Source organism: Netta rufina (genome assembly GCF_964035555.1).
Source record: "Netta rufina genome assembly, chromosome: 1".
In the NCBI taxonomy this organism is placed as follows: domain Eukaryota; kingdom Metazoa; phylum Chordata; class Aves; order Anseriformes; family Anatidae; genus Netta; species Netta rufina.
Window position 1 is genome coordinate 82,578,225 of NC_140123.1, and position 19,191 is coordinate 82,597,415.

The 19,191-nt window shown below is 36.1% G+C and overlaps 1 protein-coding gene across 1 annotated transcript in view; it reads left to right on the forward strand.

Annotated features, from left to right (window-relative positions):
* The window catches only part of MBTPS2 (membrane bound transcription factor peptidase, site 2), a 36,041-nt gene that overhangs the window by 6,665 nt on the left and 10,185 nt on the right, over window positions 1-19,191 (forward strand). The window contains exons 4-9 of the mRNA XM_084282547.1: window positions 3,606-3,709; window positions 6,233-6,360; window positions 10,025-10,143; window positions 11,127-11,307; window positions 13,765-13,859; window positions 15,847-16,042. Of these exons, the coding sequence (XP_084138673.1) occupies window positions 3,606-3,709; window positions 6,233-6,360; window positions 10,025-10,143; window positions 11,127-11,307; window positions 13,765-13,859; window positions 15,847-16,042 (823 nt within the window). The remainder of the gene's footprint in view (window positions 1-3,605; window positions 3,710-6,232; window positions 6,361-10,024; window positions 10,144-11,126; window positions 11,308-13,764; window positions 13,860-15,846; window positions 16,043-19,191) is intronic.

Consider the following 19,191-nt stretch of genomic DNA (forward strand, 5'->3'; position numbering starts at 1 on the left):
AGGTCTTAAATTATCACAGTACTAAGAATACAAAACAGCAATAAGAATTTACTTTCTCTGAGCTGTGCAGTGTACAGCCAGTGATGGCCTTGAAATCTGCAAAATGAAAAACCGTAGGAAGAGAAGAGGTCTCATTTATTACAATACAAAACATCAGCGGAGAAGGAGAGAAATGGAAAGAGCTTTGTGTGATTGTGGAAACAAAGATTCATTAGTGAGGAGATCGCGTGTTGTTGGATTGTTCAAGGACCTCTGCCTAATTTACAGTGTGAAATTGAGTGTTCTGTTTCTGGCAGTATCTAGTCAAAGGCCTAATAATTTATTTAATTGATTTCTGATGCTGGACAATAGATTGTGTTGTTTTAGGAAGAAATGTAGTTTATAGAATAGGAAAGATTGCAAGTACTGTCATTATATCTTGCATCAAAATACATAAGGCAGTAATAGAAGTAACATTACCCTTACAACAGGTTTAACCTGGAAAGGTTCCTAGCTAACCTTATTTCACCAAGAATGCTGTCTGGCTAGAATGTGTGGTCATTTTCCAGGAAAGCAAAAAGTCCTATAAGATTGCTCTGCCTTCTACCATATGGCTTAGAGCAGTGGTACCCAACCATTTTGCTCTATTGTATTGCTCAGCTAGTCTAGCAAACAGCAGTTGGGAATTGTGTGCTGCCTTGACAGACCTTCCCATAAGTGCTAAACTGACCGTATGCCACTAGACTTAAATAAATTGCATGAACGTGAGCAGCCTGATCGTTAGCATGCATTATAAACTCAGTGTATTTGGGATGGTTTGGATTTGTTTCACACATGTAGGGTGAATGCAGCAAATGCAGTATGTGTTGGCAAAAGTGGTAACCTGGGAGAGAACTGCTGGTACTGCCACTGTAGTCACTTGGTCCACGGCCTGCTCCTGAATTATCTCCAGAAGCAGGCAGGAGAGAGTGGGAAGTCTTGGTGGTATGCTGTGTGTCTAGTAGAGCACAAATTGAACATGGGACTGAAAACTTCTTACCTGCCAACAGGGTCTGTGTTAAGCACATGTGTCTTGCATTCCAGAATAAGATATAGCTCTCTTATATTTTCATTTTTTGAGATCACTGCATGAATCCATCCACTTTTGTGATGCCAAAGTAAAGTAGTCGTTTGCAATGCTCTGCTCTTCTGCAAAAGTGACATAAATAAAAGGTGAGCAAAGTGAAGATGAGCTTTAGCAAGTAATCTGGTCTGAACTATGAAAGCAGAAGTACTAACAGTTTCAGTGTGGAATGGATTCCGCAATGACTGCTCATTGGCAGAATTACTGCACTCTCAAACCAAGAGCAGAGATCAGTACTGAAAAAGATAGATTGTATACAGATAATGTAATGTCATGTAAGGAGATAAGGTTACTTCTCCTAAGGTGACCTGTGTGGTTCTTTTCCTTTTGTTTTGTTTCTCAACCATCACAGTTCTGTAATTCTGCCTTCAAAGAGTTTGAGTATTCTATTGACCGGAATGTGGTAGCGTAAGTTGGCACTAAAAGTGACCCACGTGTGGTTGCAAAGAAGTGAAGAAGAAGTGAGGAGGACCTTCTAATCATTTAAATCAGACATCAATATATTTAATAATTAATTGACTGCCTTGGAGGAGTGGTTTTTTTATTATTATTATTTTTATTTTATTTTAATTTTTAACTGTGTTTTAGCCAGCCTTTGACATAAATCTGCTTAGCCTTTATCCTTCCTCTTTGGAGAAAGGGAGTTACACTTATGTTTTATTGATTTAGATTTTTGGACCCATCCTTTTTTTTTTTTTTTTTTTTTTTTTTTATTCAGCCATTTTTATCCAATGTACCCATCTGTAGATAACTGGGTTGTTTTTCTTTAGCTTCCTCCCCTTGTGTTGGTTGTCTATTAGCAAAAGTGGGCAAGAAACAGATCAGTTTTTAGGAAAGGACCTTTTTTTTTTTTTACTAAAGGCATTTCCAGAAGACTGTGAAATATGAGGTGACAATGCTTGTTAACAAAATACTGCGTGAATTCTTCACAAGACTTAGCTCCCTCTTTAGGTGTATCTTAACCTAGCTTCTTTGACATGATATGGGAAAGCACTCAGTGTTGTTTTCTAATGTGATACAGTCACGGTGGTATTGCAATAGGAACTTTTGCTATAGCTGTCTGTCCTCCCATGCTCCTGGAGCAAAGAACCACTGAGAATGCCAGTTAACTGATCCAGTAGTGCCACCAGCTAATGCTTCAACGCCAGCAATGGAAGCCTCATGAGTGAAGAGCAGCTGTCCTCATGCAGTGAGGCACAATCATGCCAGTTAAGATAAATATCTTGGTCATGGTCACACTGAACGTTTGTTGTGAAATGATTCAGTGTAACACTAGTGAAGACAGTTCTCCAAAGGATTTTAGCTAGATTGTCTCATCAAGCTGTTGCAGAGTTCTTCATGGATAGCTGAATGCACATAATTGAGGAACAGGCAGGACTCAATGAAGGTAGGGTTAGATAGGGTCTGTTCAGTTGGATCTGATGCCTGGAGAACAGCAGCCAGGAGCTGCAGCCTTTTGTGTCACATGAGGTCGTTTTTAGAGGGTCTTACAGGCAGGTCAGAAATGTTTGCCCATCGCATCTCTTTTCTGCCGTTGGATCACAATTCATGCCATGTGCACAGCAGCTGTTAGCCCTGGGGTGCTCCATGCCAGGAGCGTGGGGAGCAGCAGGGCAGACAGGGCAACTGTGCCTGAGTCAGCAGCACGTCTTCCTACTGCAGCCACAGCAGCTGAGAGAAGGTGGGAATTGAGCAGTCCTCATCCCTGTCCCATGGAAAGAGGGGAGGCTTCCTCCTGACTGGCTTTGGAGCCTGGCTGGAAGGAGCTGTTATCTCATAACTAGTGCAGAGAAGAGCTTGGGAACGGTGGGAATCCACAGCCACAGGAAGAACTGGGGGGCTGCATGTTATGTCCTACATCAATTAAAATAACATCTTCATTGCAAGTGCTTTTTTTAGTGTTAATTTGCCATATGCAGACTGCCAAAGCTTGAACAATAGACAGAAGTTACTCTTTTTTTTTTTTTTGATCTTTTCAATTTGGGGTGGTGTCACGTGAAAGAGACAAGAAGGTGAAAGAGAGAAGAGACACTGACAATTCCAGTTTTAAATGTATTACTTTTTTTTTTTTTTGAAGGGTAGGTCTCAAAGATCTCAATAACCGCATACAATATCTACAGGATATTGTAAACTATTGCTCACAGTGCCAAACCTGTCTCATTTTAGCTGAAGTCTTTATTTTTTTTATAAACTTCTGGAACTTAATATAGAGTAGGGCACGCTCTGTCATGGTTGTGGGGACTGAGGAGGGGAGGGAGAAGGCTTTTTCACCTACAGAGCTTTTCAACCTTCAACAAAAGAATATATATTCAGTGTATTTTAAACTAGATTGACTAAACAGAGAGAAGAGGTACAAACCAGTAGTGCTGTGTGTGTGGCTCCTGCTGTGTTGGTGGGCTGAGAAAGCTGAGTGAGAGCAGCAAGGTTAGAGGCAGGATGATTTGTCTTTGTACCTCTTGGTTTCCTAGTGTGTTTTGTTTTGTTGTCATGCCCACATGAACAGGTGCCTGGTGTAAATTTGCCTGTCAGCCAGCTGACCTATTTCTTCTCTGCAATCCTCATCAGTGGTGTGATACACGAAGTCGGCCATGGGGTGGCAGCTATTCGGTAATACAAACTACTTTTCTCTTACTATGTGCCAAGAAAGACTAATATTCCAATTACAGGTGAACATTGTTAGCATTTCTTCAGTTTATCTAGAGAGTCTGTTTATTCTGTATTTCATAGCAGCTTCCTTAGATTTTAAGTCTGGAAGGATGTACAAGAAAGGACAGAGTTTTAATACAGTGCCTATTCTACTGATCATGAGACAAGACTTTTGCTTTGTAAATATGCCACGCTGCATCAGGTTTAGTAATTCTGCTCATAATTGATCTTGTTTTTCATACAGTAATTTCATTTCTGAAGCTGTGGCATTTGAAGAGGACCTGCATGCTATTGTAGAATGGTACTTTAAAATAGATTTTAAATTAGTTTGTTTAAACACAGCTCATGAGTAGCATGTGAACAGCAGTAACTCAGTCAGATATGATTTGCCCTTGTTAATGTCAGAGATGTGTTAATTTTGATCACAGATGAATTTCTTAATGTCACTGTTAACTGTGATGATTATTTCACAAAGATGTTATTTGATGATTAGTCAATTACTGTTAAACGACACTCCACCATAAGAGGGTTAAGTGGTGGTTATCAGAACTGATATTCAGGTGTCCTCCACATTTTCTGGGGACATCATAGGCATTATTTGTCCCATGGGCATGAAGCCCTAAGTTGTTTCACTAATTTTCTTGAGAATAAGAAGTCGTGACTGCATTTGGACCTGTTACAACCTGTTTTATAGCAATGAAAGTTCTCAGTCAAAGGAGTGATGTGGGACCCTGTGTGTTTCATATACTCTGTTTGTCTTTAAGCTTGGTTTCTGTAATATCCAGTGGGGTTTTTTTTTGTGAAGGATGAAGCTCTTTGCTCTTGCTCATCCCATGACAGGAAGAGACAAGAAAATTTCCTTTCTCTTACAGTGCCTTCATGTGCTGCTGGCTAACTGCAGAGAATCCAGGAGTAACTATGGAGCTGTTTTTAACCAGAATTAATAATTCTTATACCTTAGTGGTATGATACTTTCACTCAAGATCTGGGGCAGTGGCTCTGAATATTCAGCTTTGGGTTATGTTTTTGTTAAAAATTGATTCCCATCTATTTCAAGGAGAAAAAAAAATTGGATTGTCCATTGTAAAATTACTATCCATTAAAATTTGGGAGATAATTTTTTTTTTCCGTTTACAGCAACTTACTGCTGCTGTTTTCTCCTTGTCCTTTTGTTGTGTTGTGTTTTTATGTTTTTGTTTTTCTCCTAGTACAGATTGGGTCTATAGTGCTATCAAGGTCCATCCTCAGGCTTTACTAAATAGCAGTGCTATGGGAGAATTGTATGACTACTGTATATAATAATAATATTTTATGGTACATCATTTTGACTCCCTACATACTTTCACCAGCTTCAGTTCAAGGTAGTATTGGCTATGAACTACAAAAGTGTAAAATACTCAAGCCTTAGCTTTGTCAAGGCTTGTATCAAAAAAGCCTTTTTCTCCTTCTCTTTATCCCTTCTACCCAAGTCATGAAATCTGGCATGGGCAGGAGATTACCCTTACTAATCTTTAGTAAGGGCAGTTTTTATGAGTTACCTGCAGAGAATTCATGTATTACTTTGTTCTGATTTGTTTTGTGTAATTTTATGTCTTCTCATAATTTTTTGTCTCCTTTTATTGTATATGTGCTTCATTCTTGCAGCTGGGATTGTATGAAAAGTGACTAAATATAATGCTTTGCCCAGTGTACTGTCACAGAAAAGATATGAGATTAGCTGATTTGTTTGCAATAATTGGCTTGAAACGTGATTGTCATGCCTTTACAAGTCCCTTCTGAAATATCTAGCTTCGTAAAGTCTTCACATAGATATTCCAAAAAGTGCCCTTTAAAAGCAATTGTGAAAACTCTGAAACTGTTATCTGTATGACAGTGTCAGCTACTAACATATTTAAATAGCATTTGTCCTTTTACCCTATTGACTTTCAGATGACATTTCCCTCGTTTTTGTACGTTCACAATTTACTCTGAATTTCACTTAGGACAAAGAGAGAAATGATAAATTCCAGAAATCTCTAAGCATTCCTGTTAAAGGAAAGGCATTGCTTTTCCAGATTATTTTTCATGGACTATTTTGAAATTCAATAATAAAGGTTGCCATTTTTTACCTAATAGACTCCCCAAATGTTAAAATATATGCTAAAATAAATATTACTTGAAAGCAAATTTACTTTTTTTTTTTTTTTTTTTTTTTTTTTAATATTTCATGTGTTATTGCCAGGAGGCAGAAAAGAAGTCGAAGTTGAGCATTTGTTTTTTACCAGCCTCATAAATGCATGTTGTTTAAAAGTGGCAATTACAGGAGAAAATATCCTCTAGTTTAATTATCTTTCCATCCTTCATGTTAGGAGGAATAAGTTGGTTTGATAAGTGTAATTTTAATTATTCTCATAGTCCAAAATGTGTACTATGCAAAACCTCCCAGTTTTTCATTTGTTGTGTGCAATAACTGCTCTTCATTTTTCTTTTCTTTTTTTTTTTAAGAGAACAAGTACGATTTAATGGATTTGGGATTTTTATCTTCATTGTCTATCCTGGAGCATTTGTGGACCTCTTCACAACCCACTTGCAGCTGATATCACCAGTACAGCAATTAAGGATATTTTGTGCAGGTAATAGTTTGTGCTCTTATTAAATCTCTCCTTAGCACAGTTACTTATTATCATAGAATAATAGAATATCCCGAGTTGGAAGGGACCCGTAAGGATCATCAAGTCCAACTTAAATCCAACTCAAGTCCAGCTATTCTACAGGTATCATTTATAAATCCTTGATAGAGTATTGAAGGTTTAAAATGAAGAAGCATAAAAGCTTCTCTTCACCTAAAGGTGATCCTTCTGCTCTGAACATGAATTGTGATGTCAGAAAATCGTTTTGATCACTGTCCATATTGTGCTGTCTTCTGGGGGAGATAATTCTGTTTCTAGGAACATAAATTAATATGAATTTCCTGACTTGAAAAATGTTTTGTCCTCAATCAAGCTCAGAATAGTTGTTCATATGGTTGGGAAAAAACGTGGTTTCTGACCACCTTTTCCCATTATTATAAGCTCTTATATCAGCTCAGGTGCAGAAGTTCCTTTAACTTTCTTTGCATATCATATGGCTTAAATAGTAAAACATTGGAGCACAAAAAAATAAATAAATAAATAAATAAATACTCAGCCAGAAGACTGGTTGTATGAGAACATGACTTGCTGTCACAGGTGAATACCCTTGAGCGACCACTACCATCTTCTGCAATAGGAGCAATCTATTATGTGATTTTCAACAATAGCTTGAACGACTGTCAAAAAAGTCTGAGTTACGTTGTTATGTAGGTGACTGTATTTTGACAATGCTATCAGAAGGAAATAAAAGATAAATCACAAACATCCAAAGAGAATTGCAGCTTACAGCTCCAAATAAACTTCCAAGTGGTTTTGATTTAATGCTTTTTGTACTAAAAATTCCTTGGCTATTGTGAAGCAGAGCTCAACTGCTGTGCAAAGCTAGACTGAGACTGTGTTATGCTTCCTCGTTTGCTTGTATTATTGACTTCTAGAGAAAAAGGGGCTTCCCAACCTATGGAAATAAAGGCAGAAAAAATATCATTTTTGTTTAGTTCTTGATTCTGACAATTTTCTGTTGCAGGGGGCAGCAGAAAGCAGCCAGCCTGCAGTACTGTGTATGTGGTAACACTGTTTATAAAGAGAAATTATAAAGAGTATTTTAGACTGGGCATACAGAAGCATTTAGCAAAGCTTATTTTCAGGTTTTCATAGATCAGGTAAATGAAGGTAAATGCTAGGTAAGTAAAGGTATCTATATTCCAAATACCGTAATGTACCAAAATCATTTGCTGCAGTAGGCTAACTTTTATGAAGCCCTTTTTCTCAAATTAGTTAATTTCCATTTTCAGCTAGTGTGAACAAAACCAGAAGAGAAGACGTAATTTTCAAAATGAGTTGTTTACTTACATTCCTGGGAAATGATCTAGAAAAATGAGTTTATAAGCTGCAATAAAAAAGAATTGCTATCATGGCTTTGATGACAAGTAAACACCTATAATAATTTTGGGGAAACCTGACATAGGGAATGGAAGGTAGGAACAAGCACTTTGCAAGGCTCTTTAGCGTTAATGGCTTGTGATCAATTTGGTATAACAAATACATGCAGGTTTTTATAGCTAGTGCTATGTGTAGTTTATTACAAGGATGTTTGATGTCAATAAAATGTGATATTTGTTAAACTGTACTCATTTATTTTTTTGCTAGAGCAGTTGAATGAACCAATTATCAGGTCTTCAGTCTTCTGAAGATCTTAATTTACAGGGCAAATTTTTAGATTTTTTACTGTAGCTACACGAAAGAACTAAAAGAACTAGAATAGAGAACCACACTAAATATTCCTTTTATAGTCCACCTGTACTCTGAAGTTTAAACAGTATATTTGTTGTACAGCAGATGGCATCATGAGTTCAAGAATAGCGAATGAGACTTGTGATATTTCTAGCCTTCATTGCATACCTAATAACTAAAACGTGCTTCTGTGCAGCCCTTGCTTATAATTAATTTAAATATATATGTTATTTTTGAGATTATTTTTCAGATAATTTATTTCAAAATGTTTTGTCTTTAACAGAAAAAAGAGCTAAAGATTTTCAAAGCATATTTTGAGGTGTTTTAAGGGCTGTGTGAAGTGTGCCTTTTTAAATATAAAGAATTAAGTTTCCAAGGATGAGGCTGTTCTAGCAAAATGAAATGGATGGTATACTCATCAGTGTGCCTCAATAGGTATTCTCATTTCAAGGCTGTTTATTTCTCTAGGGATCACCTGGGATGAATTTCAAGCCTTTCTATTTTAGACTTTCCTGCTGTATTCCACACAGCAAATTGTGTAGATTATTGTATTAAGGCCCATGTTTTCCTAGCTATTAGAGTGCATTTTTGTCACCCTCCAGCAGTTCCATCACTTCTTTTTTATTTATTTATTTTTTTCCCTCCAGCTTACACTCTCTAGTGGCAACAATGTTGCAAGGCAATTTTGTTTCTGTCTTAGATTTGTATACTTTGTTAAGCTGGAGAAAAAATAAAGTTTATTTTTAAGATAAAAAGGTTCAAACACTTAAGTTCAAATATTTACTTAATACTTCTGTTGTGTTTGTGTGCGCATGCATGCGTTTGCGTGAGATAAAGTTTTTCAGCATTCAATTTTCTTTATCTAATTATCTTTCAGTGAGATACGATTAAAAACTTACAGAAAGAGAAATCACTTGAAGGAGTATCTATTAGTGGAAACAGCAACAAACTCTTATTTAAAGCACTTTAAAAATGTTTCTCATTTCTACAGCATCAGAAATGTAAAAGACTGGGTGGCATGTAAAGATAAGCAGAGGAAATAAGAGTCTGTCATGGGTTATGACTGCTGTATTGTATACAGTGCAAGAAAGATAGGCTTAATATGTTTTTAAATACATTTATTTCAGTTCCTGTCCTGTAAGTGTACTGTAAATATAGAATTGAATCAAACCATCTTAACAAGATGAAGCACTGTGAGAAGGAAATAAGGAGTCTTGGACACTGAAAAGTTTTCCTGCATAGGTCATACAAAACGGTTGTCCAAGAGCACAGAAGGAATGAAAAAAATTGTATAGTACTAGATGTTGAAGGAAAGCAAGCCTGCCTTATGACAGAGGTTTGTTTCATCCTGTGGAGAGCAGCATACTGTAAAGATTGCCATTAGAAATACATTGGCAAAAATAATGTTAGGAATTGCTGATTGGTGAACTTAGTTTCATGGTGTGGTTTTCCTGATTATCTTGTAAAAGAAGCCATTTTTCAAATAATTTTCTAATCTTGTTTGGCATATATACAAGTAATTATTGATACAACAGGAATAACTATGAAAAAGTATTGAATGTCAACTAAAGTTTAAGCTTCTTACTGACAAACAGAAAAAAAAAGCATTCATATACAAGCCCGTTTATTAAGATTCTTCAATTCGACAGTTTGTTGGGGTAGAAGGTGACAAGTAATACATTTTCTTTCCACTAGTTTTTTAATATTTATGGTTCTTGACAATTGTGTGGATAGAAGCTGTAGCTTAAAATTGATTAAAATTGACTCATATTTTCTTCAGGGTGCTCTGCCGTGAATTAATTTTTCATCCATTCTTATAGTAATTATTTCAGAAAAGTTAATTAGAAGTTAACTGTAAAATCCTGCATTTCAAAAAATACCTTTTTATTATTAATATTAATGTTTTATTTAGAAACCTTTTTCCTTTTCTTTTTAGGAGTGTGGCATAATTTTGTTCTTGGTGTTGCAAGTTTCATGGTTTTGTTTCTGCTGCCAGCCATTCTTTTCCCTTTCTATTACACGGGTGTTGGGGCACTTGTCACAGAGGTAACAGAGGTAAGAAAAGTTCTTTACTGATTTCATATTATATGGTTTGTGATTTGAAATGTACGTGAGTCTCTTATTTTCGCAATTAAATTTGGTCAGTGCAGCACTCTTCAAAATCTAATATATTGCGCTTTTTGTCTGCTTGAAGTTGCCTTCTCGATGTCATGTTTTTTAGTGGTAGTAAATGAATGGACATGGCATGAATAATTACAGACTATTAAGCATAGTATAAGACTATTTAGATATTTGAGATAACTTTGCAGGCTTATTTCTGTGGGGTTGTTTTGTTCATTTGTTTTTGATTTTATTTGGTTTGTTTAGTGCTGGCACCAGGTAAATCTACTCAAATGTGCCTTATAACTCTAGCTTATTGCTATCTGTTTTTAATGTTAAAGATTATTTTGATTTTCATGCATCTTTGGTCAGCTGGAAGCAAAGCAGAAGTAGACTGAGTTTCTGGAAAGGAGTGATTTTTTTCCAACTTAATCAAATATGGAACTGTTGAAGAAGAGCAGAGCTGAAAGGTCTCAGTCTTTCTTGGGTTTAAAACCAAACTGCTATAACTCAGGAAAAGAATGACATTTACTGTGCTTTATACTTACGACAGTCTAGGTACACCCTGCTTTGTTGGAACGTTTAGGGTACTAATTCATGTTTCTTCAATTTGAAATGATAGGAAAAAACACATCACCTTGTATGAAAATAATTGCTCAGATTTGACGAGGTCCCTTGAAAACGCTTGGAAACTTGCCCTTTTTTTTTTTCCCTTTATGCACTAAATAAATTATTCTTCATGGAGTATGTTTTTTTTTTTGTGATACTCTGATCATCAGTGAAAATAATCACTTCTAGTGGAGCCTAAATTTTTCTGTTTCTCTGAAAATAATGTCCTAACCTAAACATTTCATGGATGTTCAACATCCATTCAACTGTAAGCAGATTCTTATAGTTTCAACTATAGCAACATGACTGACCTCAGTGTTTCTTCTCAGGATTCTCCTGCCAATGGACCAAGAGGTCTCTTTGTGGGGGATATTGTCACTAATCTACAGGACTGCCCAATCTATACTGTAGAAGACTGGAATTCGTGTCTGGGAGATATTTCACAGAAGTCACAGATTGGCTACTGTATAAATACAGCCACCCTACAACAATTAAGCTTTCCAGCTAGAGGTATGATTTTAGGTGCTCTCTTTGTTATTTGTTATAATTTTATCACATCTTATAGACTACTTTGGACTTAGGATTTGTTAGTGGGGCAGACTTCTCATTAAGTTGAGTCTGCTGTCTTCTCTTAAGCAGTGACCAATATGCCATTCCTTATTTGTGAAATAAAAGGCGGGGAAGGGATGGATAGAAGTTCTCTTGTCTTCCAGTCATCCTATACAAATATTCTGTATGATCCGAGTAATGGAACTTGCCTCTTTTAGATATTGTATAACTTGGTTATTAGCAGTAATACAGTTATCTTCTCTATTTTTAGTTCAGTTCCATGGATCAAGTCAGTGATCTTTTGCAGCTGTAAATTCACACATCACCTTACTGCTTTGATTAGTGTGACATTACAAATTGTGTGGCTTAACTCAATGATGTGCTTTATTATGGCCACTTCTTGTGATGTTTCTCACTAAAGAGGTTTTATGTTTCGTTTGCTTCTTCAACTTCACAATGTCTTTGCCAGTTAACTTAGCTTTGTCTGGACCGCACATATTGCTTCTAGAAATCAGTCTGTTTCCTTCTGTTTTCATTTATACATTAGAGTGCTGTTGTTGTAACAACTTACCCCTGAGAAACAACAAAAAAAAAGTGAACTAAGCTATAACAATAAACAAAAATTAAGTAGAACAAAAATGAACAGTCAAGTTAAATTGGCTGAATGTCTTGCAACATGCCCTACAGCTTTCCAGAGTTTGGTTCATGCAAGCATCCATGGAGACTGAATTCCAAAGCTAAGGGACTGCAGCTTAGCAAAACCTATATGATTCTTGGAGCTTGAAAATTGACAATGCAGTTTTTTCATTATACTAGGACAGATGGGTCAGGCAGCTCAAATACTTATATTTTTGATGCATTATAGTTGTCATGTGAGACTGAAAAGGTAGTATTTTGATTTTTTTTAATATGTAAGGAAAGTAATCTTATAGCTGGAACTAAGATAAATACTTAAACTGGAAGCTAGTGGAGTATGGGTAAGAGCCTTTTAGATATTTAAGAGTTTGGATAATCCTTCTGAAAATGAGGGCAACTCTGGAAATGTTTACAGCTGGGCTGGGATGGCAAGTAAGAACCTATTCTTAGATGCCATAGCTGTATATTCTGAGATTCTGCTGTTCTCTGATATGTAATTTCAGAGTCATAGGTAATAAAACTTCATATTCTGCAACTGAACCAGTCCTATTTAGATTGGAATACCAGGGACTTAGTACAGGAGACTTAATGTTTCATCCAAGCTTGGTTTGCTGTATTGTGTTAGCAGCCCATTGTCCCACTGCTGCATTCTAATCAGACCAGTCTGCCTACATTTTCAGAGCCATAAGCCTCCAGCAGTGAGAAATATTCCTCTGAAATTAAATGACTCTTTTCAATCTCTAGCAGCTGTTATTTGTCAAAATCTTGACAGTTAACAACTAACATAAATGCAGAGTATCAATAAAAATATATATAGCAAATGGACCTTATCTACTTGACAATAAAATAAATGGAGAATAAAATATTTGAGTATGAAGCTAGACAAAAAAAAACAATGCCCCGGGGATCTTCTTGAAATTAAAAAAAAAAATAAAAAAAAATTTCAGTGCAGTTCATAAGGGAACTAATTTCATGGTCATTCACTATTCAAAAATATATGTTGGCTGCTTTAGGGTACTTGAAGGAAGGATTATATGGCACAGTGCTTACACCTGTAAGCCCCAGGCATAAAGCTCCATGTTAGTGGACTGCAGTTTATGCAGTGATAAATCAGCAACCAGTATGTCAAGCATGATCTAACGAAGGAAGGTACTGCAATATTGCCATGACACAGATTCTTACAGTGACTGTTGGTTTGAATTGTTCTTTTGTTTGTTTGTTTTAAAAAGCTGTTGCTGTAGAGTGAGCTAGGTTGTATTAACTAACAGTATCCATAGAAGGATTCTGCACCGCACTACTTCACTGGGTTTTAAAACATCATTTATTCACTGCTGCAGCTTCCAGTGCTTGGAAATCTTTCAAAAACTGAATCCTGTAAAGGCTTTTGTGTTTCAAAGAGGACATCTTCAGTCTTAGTTATCTCAATAGTCAGCCAGTGAAGTCAGTACAACAGGAAATTTCTATGCTAGCGCTTAATGCAGTTGGAGGCAACAGCCAATTATTTTTTTTTTGTAATTCATAATGCTCATAACATGGAAGTAATAGATCTGCCAGATCTCAAGGAGATTGTAAAGATGAAGAAATCAGCATGTGACATGCTTGAAATCTGTGTTCTTTAAGTGGTGAAGTTTATTTCTAGTTCTGACTGAACCACAAGTAGAGTCTGTGAATCACTGTAATTCTTGAAAGCTACAGAATGGTTGGTCTCTTTTATTCAGAGACTAATTCAGGAAGTTACTATGCTATAATATCATTCTTTTTATCTATGCCTATGTTCTTTAGTTTATAGAAGACTCGACGGCACAGTTGAATGTTGTAGTAACAACAGCCTCACTGACATTTGCTTTTCATACAGCAATAGCTTGGACAGCCATCTGGTAAGTTACTTAAAGTGCTAATGCTGTTTGGTAAATATGAAGTTGTTTAAATTAAACTAGAAATATTTACCAACATTTATGCAGCATGCTCAAGTGCTTAAGAATATCTACAGTTTGTATTAAAGGTTAGTATGTACATTACTTTTCCCATTTACAGCTTACAAGCCAAAATATTAGTTATAATTTTTCCCATGATTAGTCAAGGAGTCTCTGGAAGAACCAGAGAAGATTTTATACCCCTCATTCTTTAGGCAGAAAGATACTTTCCTCATCTTCACTATTTGATGCAGAATATTGGTGAGGAAAAAAAAAAAAAAAACACTTTTCAGAAGACATTAAAATGGCTTAATTCCCTTATTTCAATCTTTAAAGGTAACGAACATTACAAGCAAAGTAAAGTACCGGATTATCTGTTCAGTTATTTTTTGTGAAGTCAGCAGTGCTGTGCTGCTCACTAGATAAAACTTAAACCATGCAAGACAAGTTCCTAGAGAATGCCATTTTTTTTTTTTTTTTTTTTTTCAGTAAAGCCTCTATTGGATTCCTTTTTCACCACACTGGTTTTCTTTAGCATGTAGAAACATACAAAGTTACAGAGTAGGATTGTGTGTTACACTCATGGAAAATATACAAATGTTTCTTAAAACACATGATCTGTATTGACAGTGATGGAGTATTTTTAATAGTTCTGTTTAGAAGAACAAAGAGCACAAGTTTGAACTGTGTAAACTTTTCTACACGTGCCAGTTTGTTACTGTTTTAACCTATAGGATAGATACCTAAAGAAATAGAAACTTCTGTTACTACATCTGCTATAGTTACAGATTCTCTGTAACAAATACTCCTAACAAACGAACAAAAAAAGCAATTTGTGGTACCTCCAGTTTGTGGTATTTAGTCACTGAAAACTGAGCACAGACCAGCAGTCCATTTGAAATATGACAGTGGCTGGTAACATCCTGGAGCTCAGCAAGGTTTAATAAACACTGCCCTACTGAGCTTTGACATTCTTAAGCTCATAGCTGGTACTTAGGAACAGTGAAGAAATAAAAGCATCCAGAAGCCTGTGACCTTCAAATGTCCTTGGCATGGCTGTGAGTTTTTGGACAATTATTTTAAATAGTTTATGCAGTGTTACACAGCAATATTTGAAAATGTGCCCCCTCCCACTAATTAGAATAGAAGATCTTGTATTGAGGTTAATGGAGTGTATGACACCCATGCAGCTATCAGGCAGCATAACTGTCAGGCTAAGAAGCAAGAAGATCCTCTTTTGTCTTTCCTAAGGCAAACAACAGATGAAGAACTTTCCTTGCTCGTGTTTAAGAACAAAAGGAAAATTGTCATGGAACTTTTACGAGAGACACGAGGGGGAAAACAATTTCCTGTTCCTTTATGCTGTTCTCTGCTTGGCCTGTGGGGAGCAAGAAAGATCTGGTCTTTCAGCCTGCAGAGAGTGAATGAGTGTTACATAGGTAGGACCTGGGACGTAGCACTGCACCAGATGCTGTATTTGTCCAGTTCAAAATGGTCATTTCACAACCACTCAGTCAGCGCAGAGTGGTTGATTGCTTTCCTGAGCGATGAAAGCAACCTGATCTTCAGCCTAATCAATGAAAGCTGAAATTTCTTAAACAGGTAAGTCAGTTGTACGTTGATGAAGGCCCTGTTTATTAGAAATCACTGACATACATATAGATGCCTTGTAACACTTGTTGTGTGTGTCTGTAGCTCTTTAAAAAGTTACCTTTTATTGTGGTACATGCACTATCTTTTCTACATTCCACTAAAAATGGAATGACAGGTTGAATGTATATCAGGTAGAGGTTCCGTAGGATCTGGAAAAAAATAATCAGATTCCAGCTCCTTGTGGGCTAGTAACGTATCAGTGAGATCTTTGCTTTAAAAAGGAATGAATAGTACTTTTATTTCTGATCTGTTGGAAAATACCTTTACATTTGACAATCTTTTTAAACACCCTTTGCAGTATGCCTGTCTACCAGCACGAAAAGTTATCGAGGCCAGCAAAGTTTGTCGAACCAACATGGACTGCCAGAAGGACTTTGTTCCAAGCTTTTGTGTGACTCCTTCTTTAGAAAATCAAACAAGGTTAATCAGGGTAAAACATCCACCCCATATTGACATGCTGTTTGTAGGACACCCTATGCACCTACAGTACACAGGTTCGTATTACTTATTAAAGCAGTCCAACAAAAAAGTTCTAATATGGTTTACTTTTCCTGGCTGCTTGAACAAGGTCTTGGAGCACTCATCAGTTAACTTATTTAATGCAGAATCCATTTCTTGTTACAGCCAGTGGAGAGACATGGACTACTCAGGCCTAAAATGAAATGTGCACAGTGCAATGAGTTACAAAGGTAATAGAAACAATATGTGATATGAGATAGTTGTTTATTCAGAAAAGTATAAAAGGGCTGTTTCTATAAAAGATACCATTCAGCTTAGTCATGGGAAACAGGCACCTGCATTTTGCTAACACATACACTTCTCAAAATGCTGTTGCAAAATCTCCAGGGCATCTTGCTCCAACGCCTTTCCTGTAGTATTAGCACAACTGCTTAAATCACTCCTAATATCCAAGTACCTATGACAGATTCCCATGACTACTAAACCACAAGTACAATCGCAACATAGTTTTTTCCAAAATTTTTTTTTTAAGTGCCCTAAATTAAATAGCATATAGCAGTTTAATTCCTTATTTTGAAATGGATTATGGCTTTCCTTTAGACAAAATTTTATCCTTGAGTCAGATATACAAGGAAAAAGTAATTCTTTTGGAGCAAGTACAGGAAGAATTAACAAACTTGTCTTCATGCCTACTTAGTAGCTTGAGTGGCAGGGTGAAAATGAGCTTCAGAAGGGCTTAAAAAAGTATTAAGTGTTAACATACTGTCCCTTTCTGTAAAGAACTTGTCTGTTACTCAGACAGCTGTACCTCACAGGGAGAGGTTTTGCTTCAGGCATCCTGAAGTACCTCTTTAGCAAGGCATTATGCTTTTCTGAATTAGCATTGGAATTTAGTACAAAAGAGCTTTAGAAACAGTGATGAAATCTGGTTGTGTAAATCCTCTAGTGTTCTTGCATAAACATATCTTTTGTTAATCTGCCAATCTTTATCTTTCTGTGCTGGTCTTATTTTGATACTCCTTGAAAAATCAGGTTATCTATTTGTACTTCTTTGCACCATAAGGCCATTTATAAGTGCAAAACAGGATTTCTTTACTTGTTATTTCTGCCCTTTTGCCATTCAGGAACAAAAACATTGGTCAACTGTGTGATATTAACACACGGTTCTATATTTGGTGACATCTATTCCATATGCAAGAATAATTTGTAAGAATAGTATTTGTTTCAATACTTGTTTTAAGTTCCTTTTCTCAGCCCTCTAGCTTAACAATACAAACTCTAGGTATTCAAGAACAATTGATACTGTTCTCTTTTTCAGTATGTTGGAATTTTAGTCAGTGTTTCCTACTACGTGGTAATTCTGCAAAGCAGTCAGACCTGTCTGTCATTCCTTTAGAAATGAGGAAATAATATTATTGGATTTATCTAGAGAGGTAGTTCTAAATTAAGAGATCACTGTGTGAAAATAAATAAATAAAAGCATATATGCAGGGATATAATTTTAAAATGATTTACTGTACCCTGGGAACTGCATAACAAATGTGTTAGTTTGAAAGCTAAAAGCTGACTTTATTACAGAATTTGCTGACATGCAACTAATGCTCTATGTTCCCCTTGGAAAAACACCAGAGCTAAAGTTAGTTACAGGAGCCTGGCCTGGGCAGCCGGTAGTCCAGCTGCAGTGTTCCTTGCATTCCAGTGAAACAACTTTGATGTATTTCAGACTTACTTTGCACTGTACAATACTGGGTTGGGGCTAGCAGATTTTTTTTTTATTTTTTTTTTTCAGATGTGACAATCAGAATGTGGTAACTATATATATATTAAAAAAGAGAAAATATTTTTTCTCTACTATGTGAATTTTGAAATAGAAATAAATGGAAATAATGCCTTATTCTTTTTCATAGCCTTCCTGCTTGCAGGAAACATTACTTTTTAGAGAAGCGCTACATTTATCATGCAACCTGACAAGGGAGTTGCACGAGTGTGTACTTGCTCTAGTAGTGCCACTTAAGTTATGTTTGAAAAACGTTCTAGGTTTATGCATGTATTATTTTCTGCTTAGGCTTACATTGCTGCCACGGTAGTCCTGGTTTATGGAGGAACAGAGATTATTTCATATTTTCATTTGAAGCCAATTTCAGGATACGATATTTAAAATATAGATAGATACACACACATATTAGCTATTTATAAGAAATAGGCTGTGCGACTAACTGTTTGAGATTTTCTGAATCTGTTAGTCCCTGAAGTAAAATATTATATCAAAAATGATTTTTGTTAATGTGGATTAACATCTATATTTAGCTCTTGTTTTCTGTCTAAAATAACAGTAAAGAATCACACTACTAAATGAAATTACACTGCTGGAGATATGACTGAAACTGAAGCAGAAGAAATGATTAGGAATGTACATTGTTAAGTATGGACACATTGATTAATCTTTTTAATTGGCATCCTCTCTGTGAAAAGTCTCTAATGTATTCTAATGTAAATTCATACTGTGGGTTTAATTCATGTGGTATTACTCAAGACTTTCAGACTTTTCTCACTACAGGCCTGTTATACTCTAGAAGCTCTCCTTATGTTGGACAGAATATATGTAAGGTTGAAATGGAGTGCCCTGTTATTACTGTTATGCAACTTTGCAGTATTTCTTAGTTATTTTGATTTTTTTTTGGTTGTCAGTTTTTATTATTATTCCTTCATGCAATTTCTAGTATTGCAAAATCTTGACTTCCTTTCGTAAGTGGTTGGGAAAATCTGGTGACTAACATTCACATTTGGAATTCACACTCTTTGAGGGAAGATCATATCCCTCAATGTTACTGTACCTCCATCATCTATCAGAAGAGGGATCAAAAAGTTGCAAGATTTTCTTCATGAAAAGAGATGGAACTTACCTAGTACAAAACTGGACCAGCATCCTATCTCTGTTTTATCAAAATCTTTCCCAAAAAAGGCACTTTCTGGCTCTGGGGAGTTTATTGGTCAAGAGTCATAATCTCTGATGAAGGTCTGTCTGGCAGAGTCAGGTTTCTTATTCTTTTAACACTTGTTTCCCGTTATTGTTGAGGACAGTAATTCTTTCTATCCAAATGTAAAAGGTCTGTTCGTTTTCTTCTGGAGACCATACAGAAATGTCTCATGCCATACTTTCTTTCTCCTCCGTAGCATATGTTGT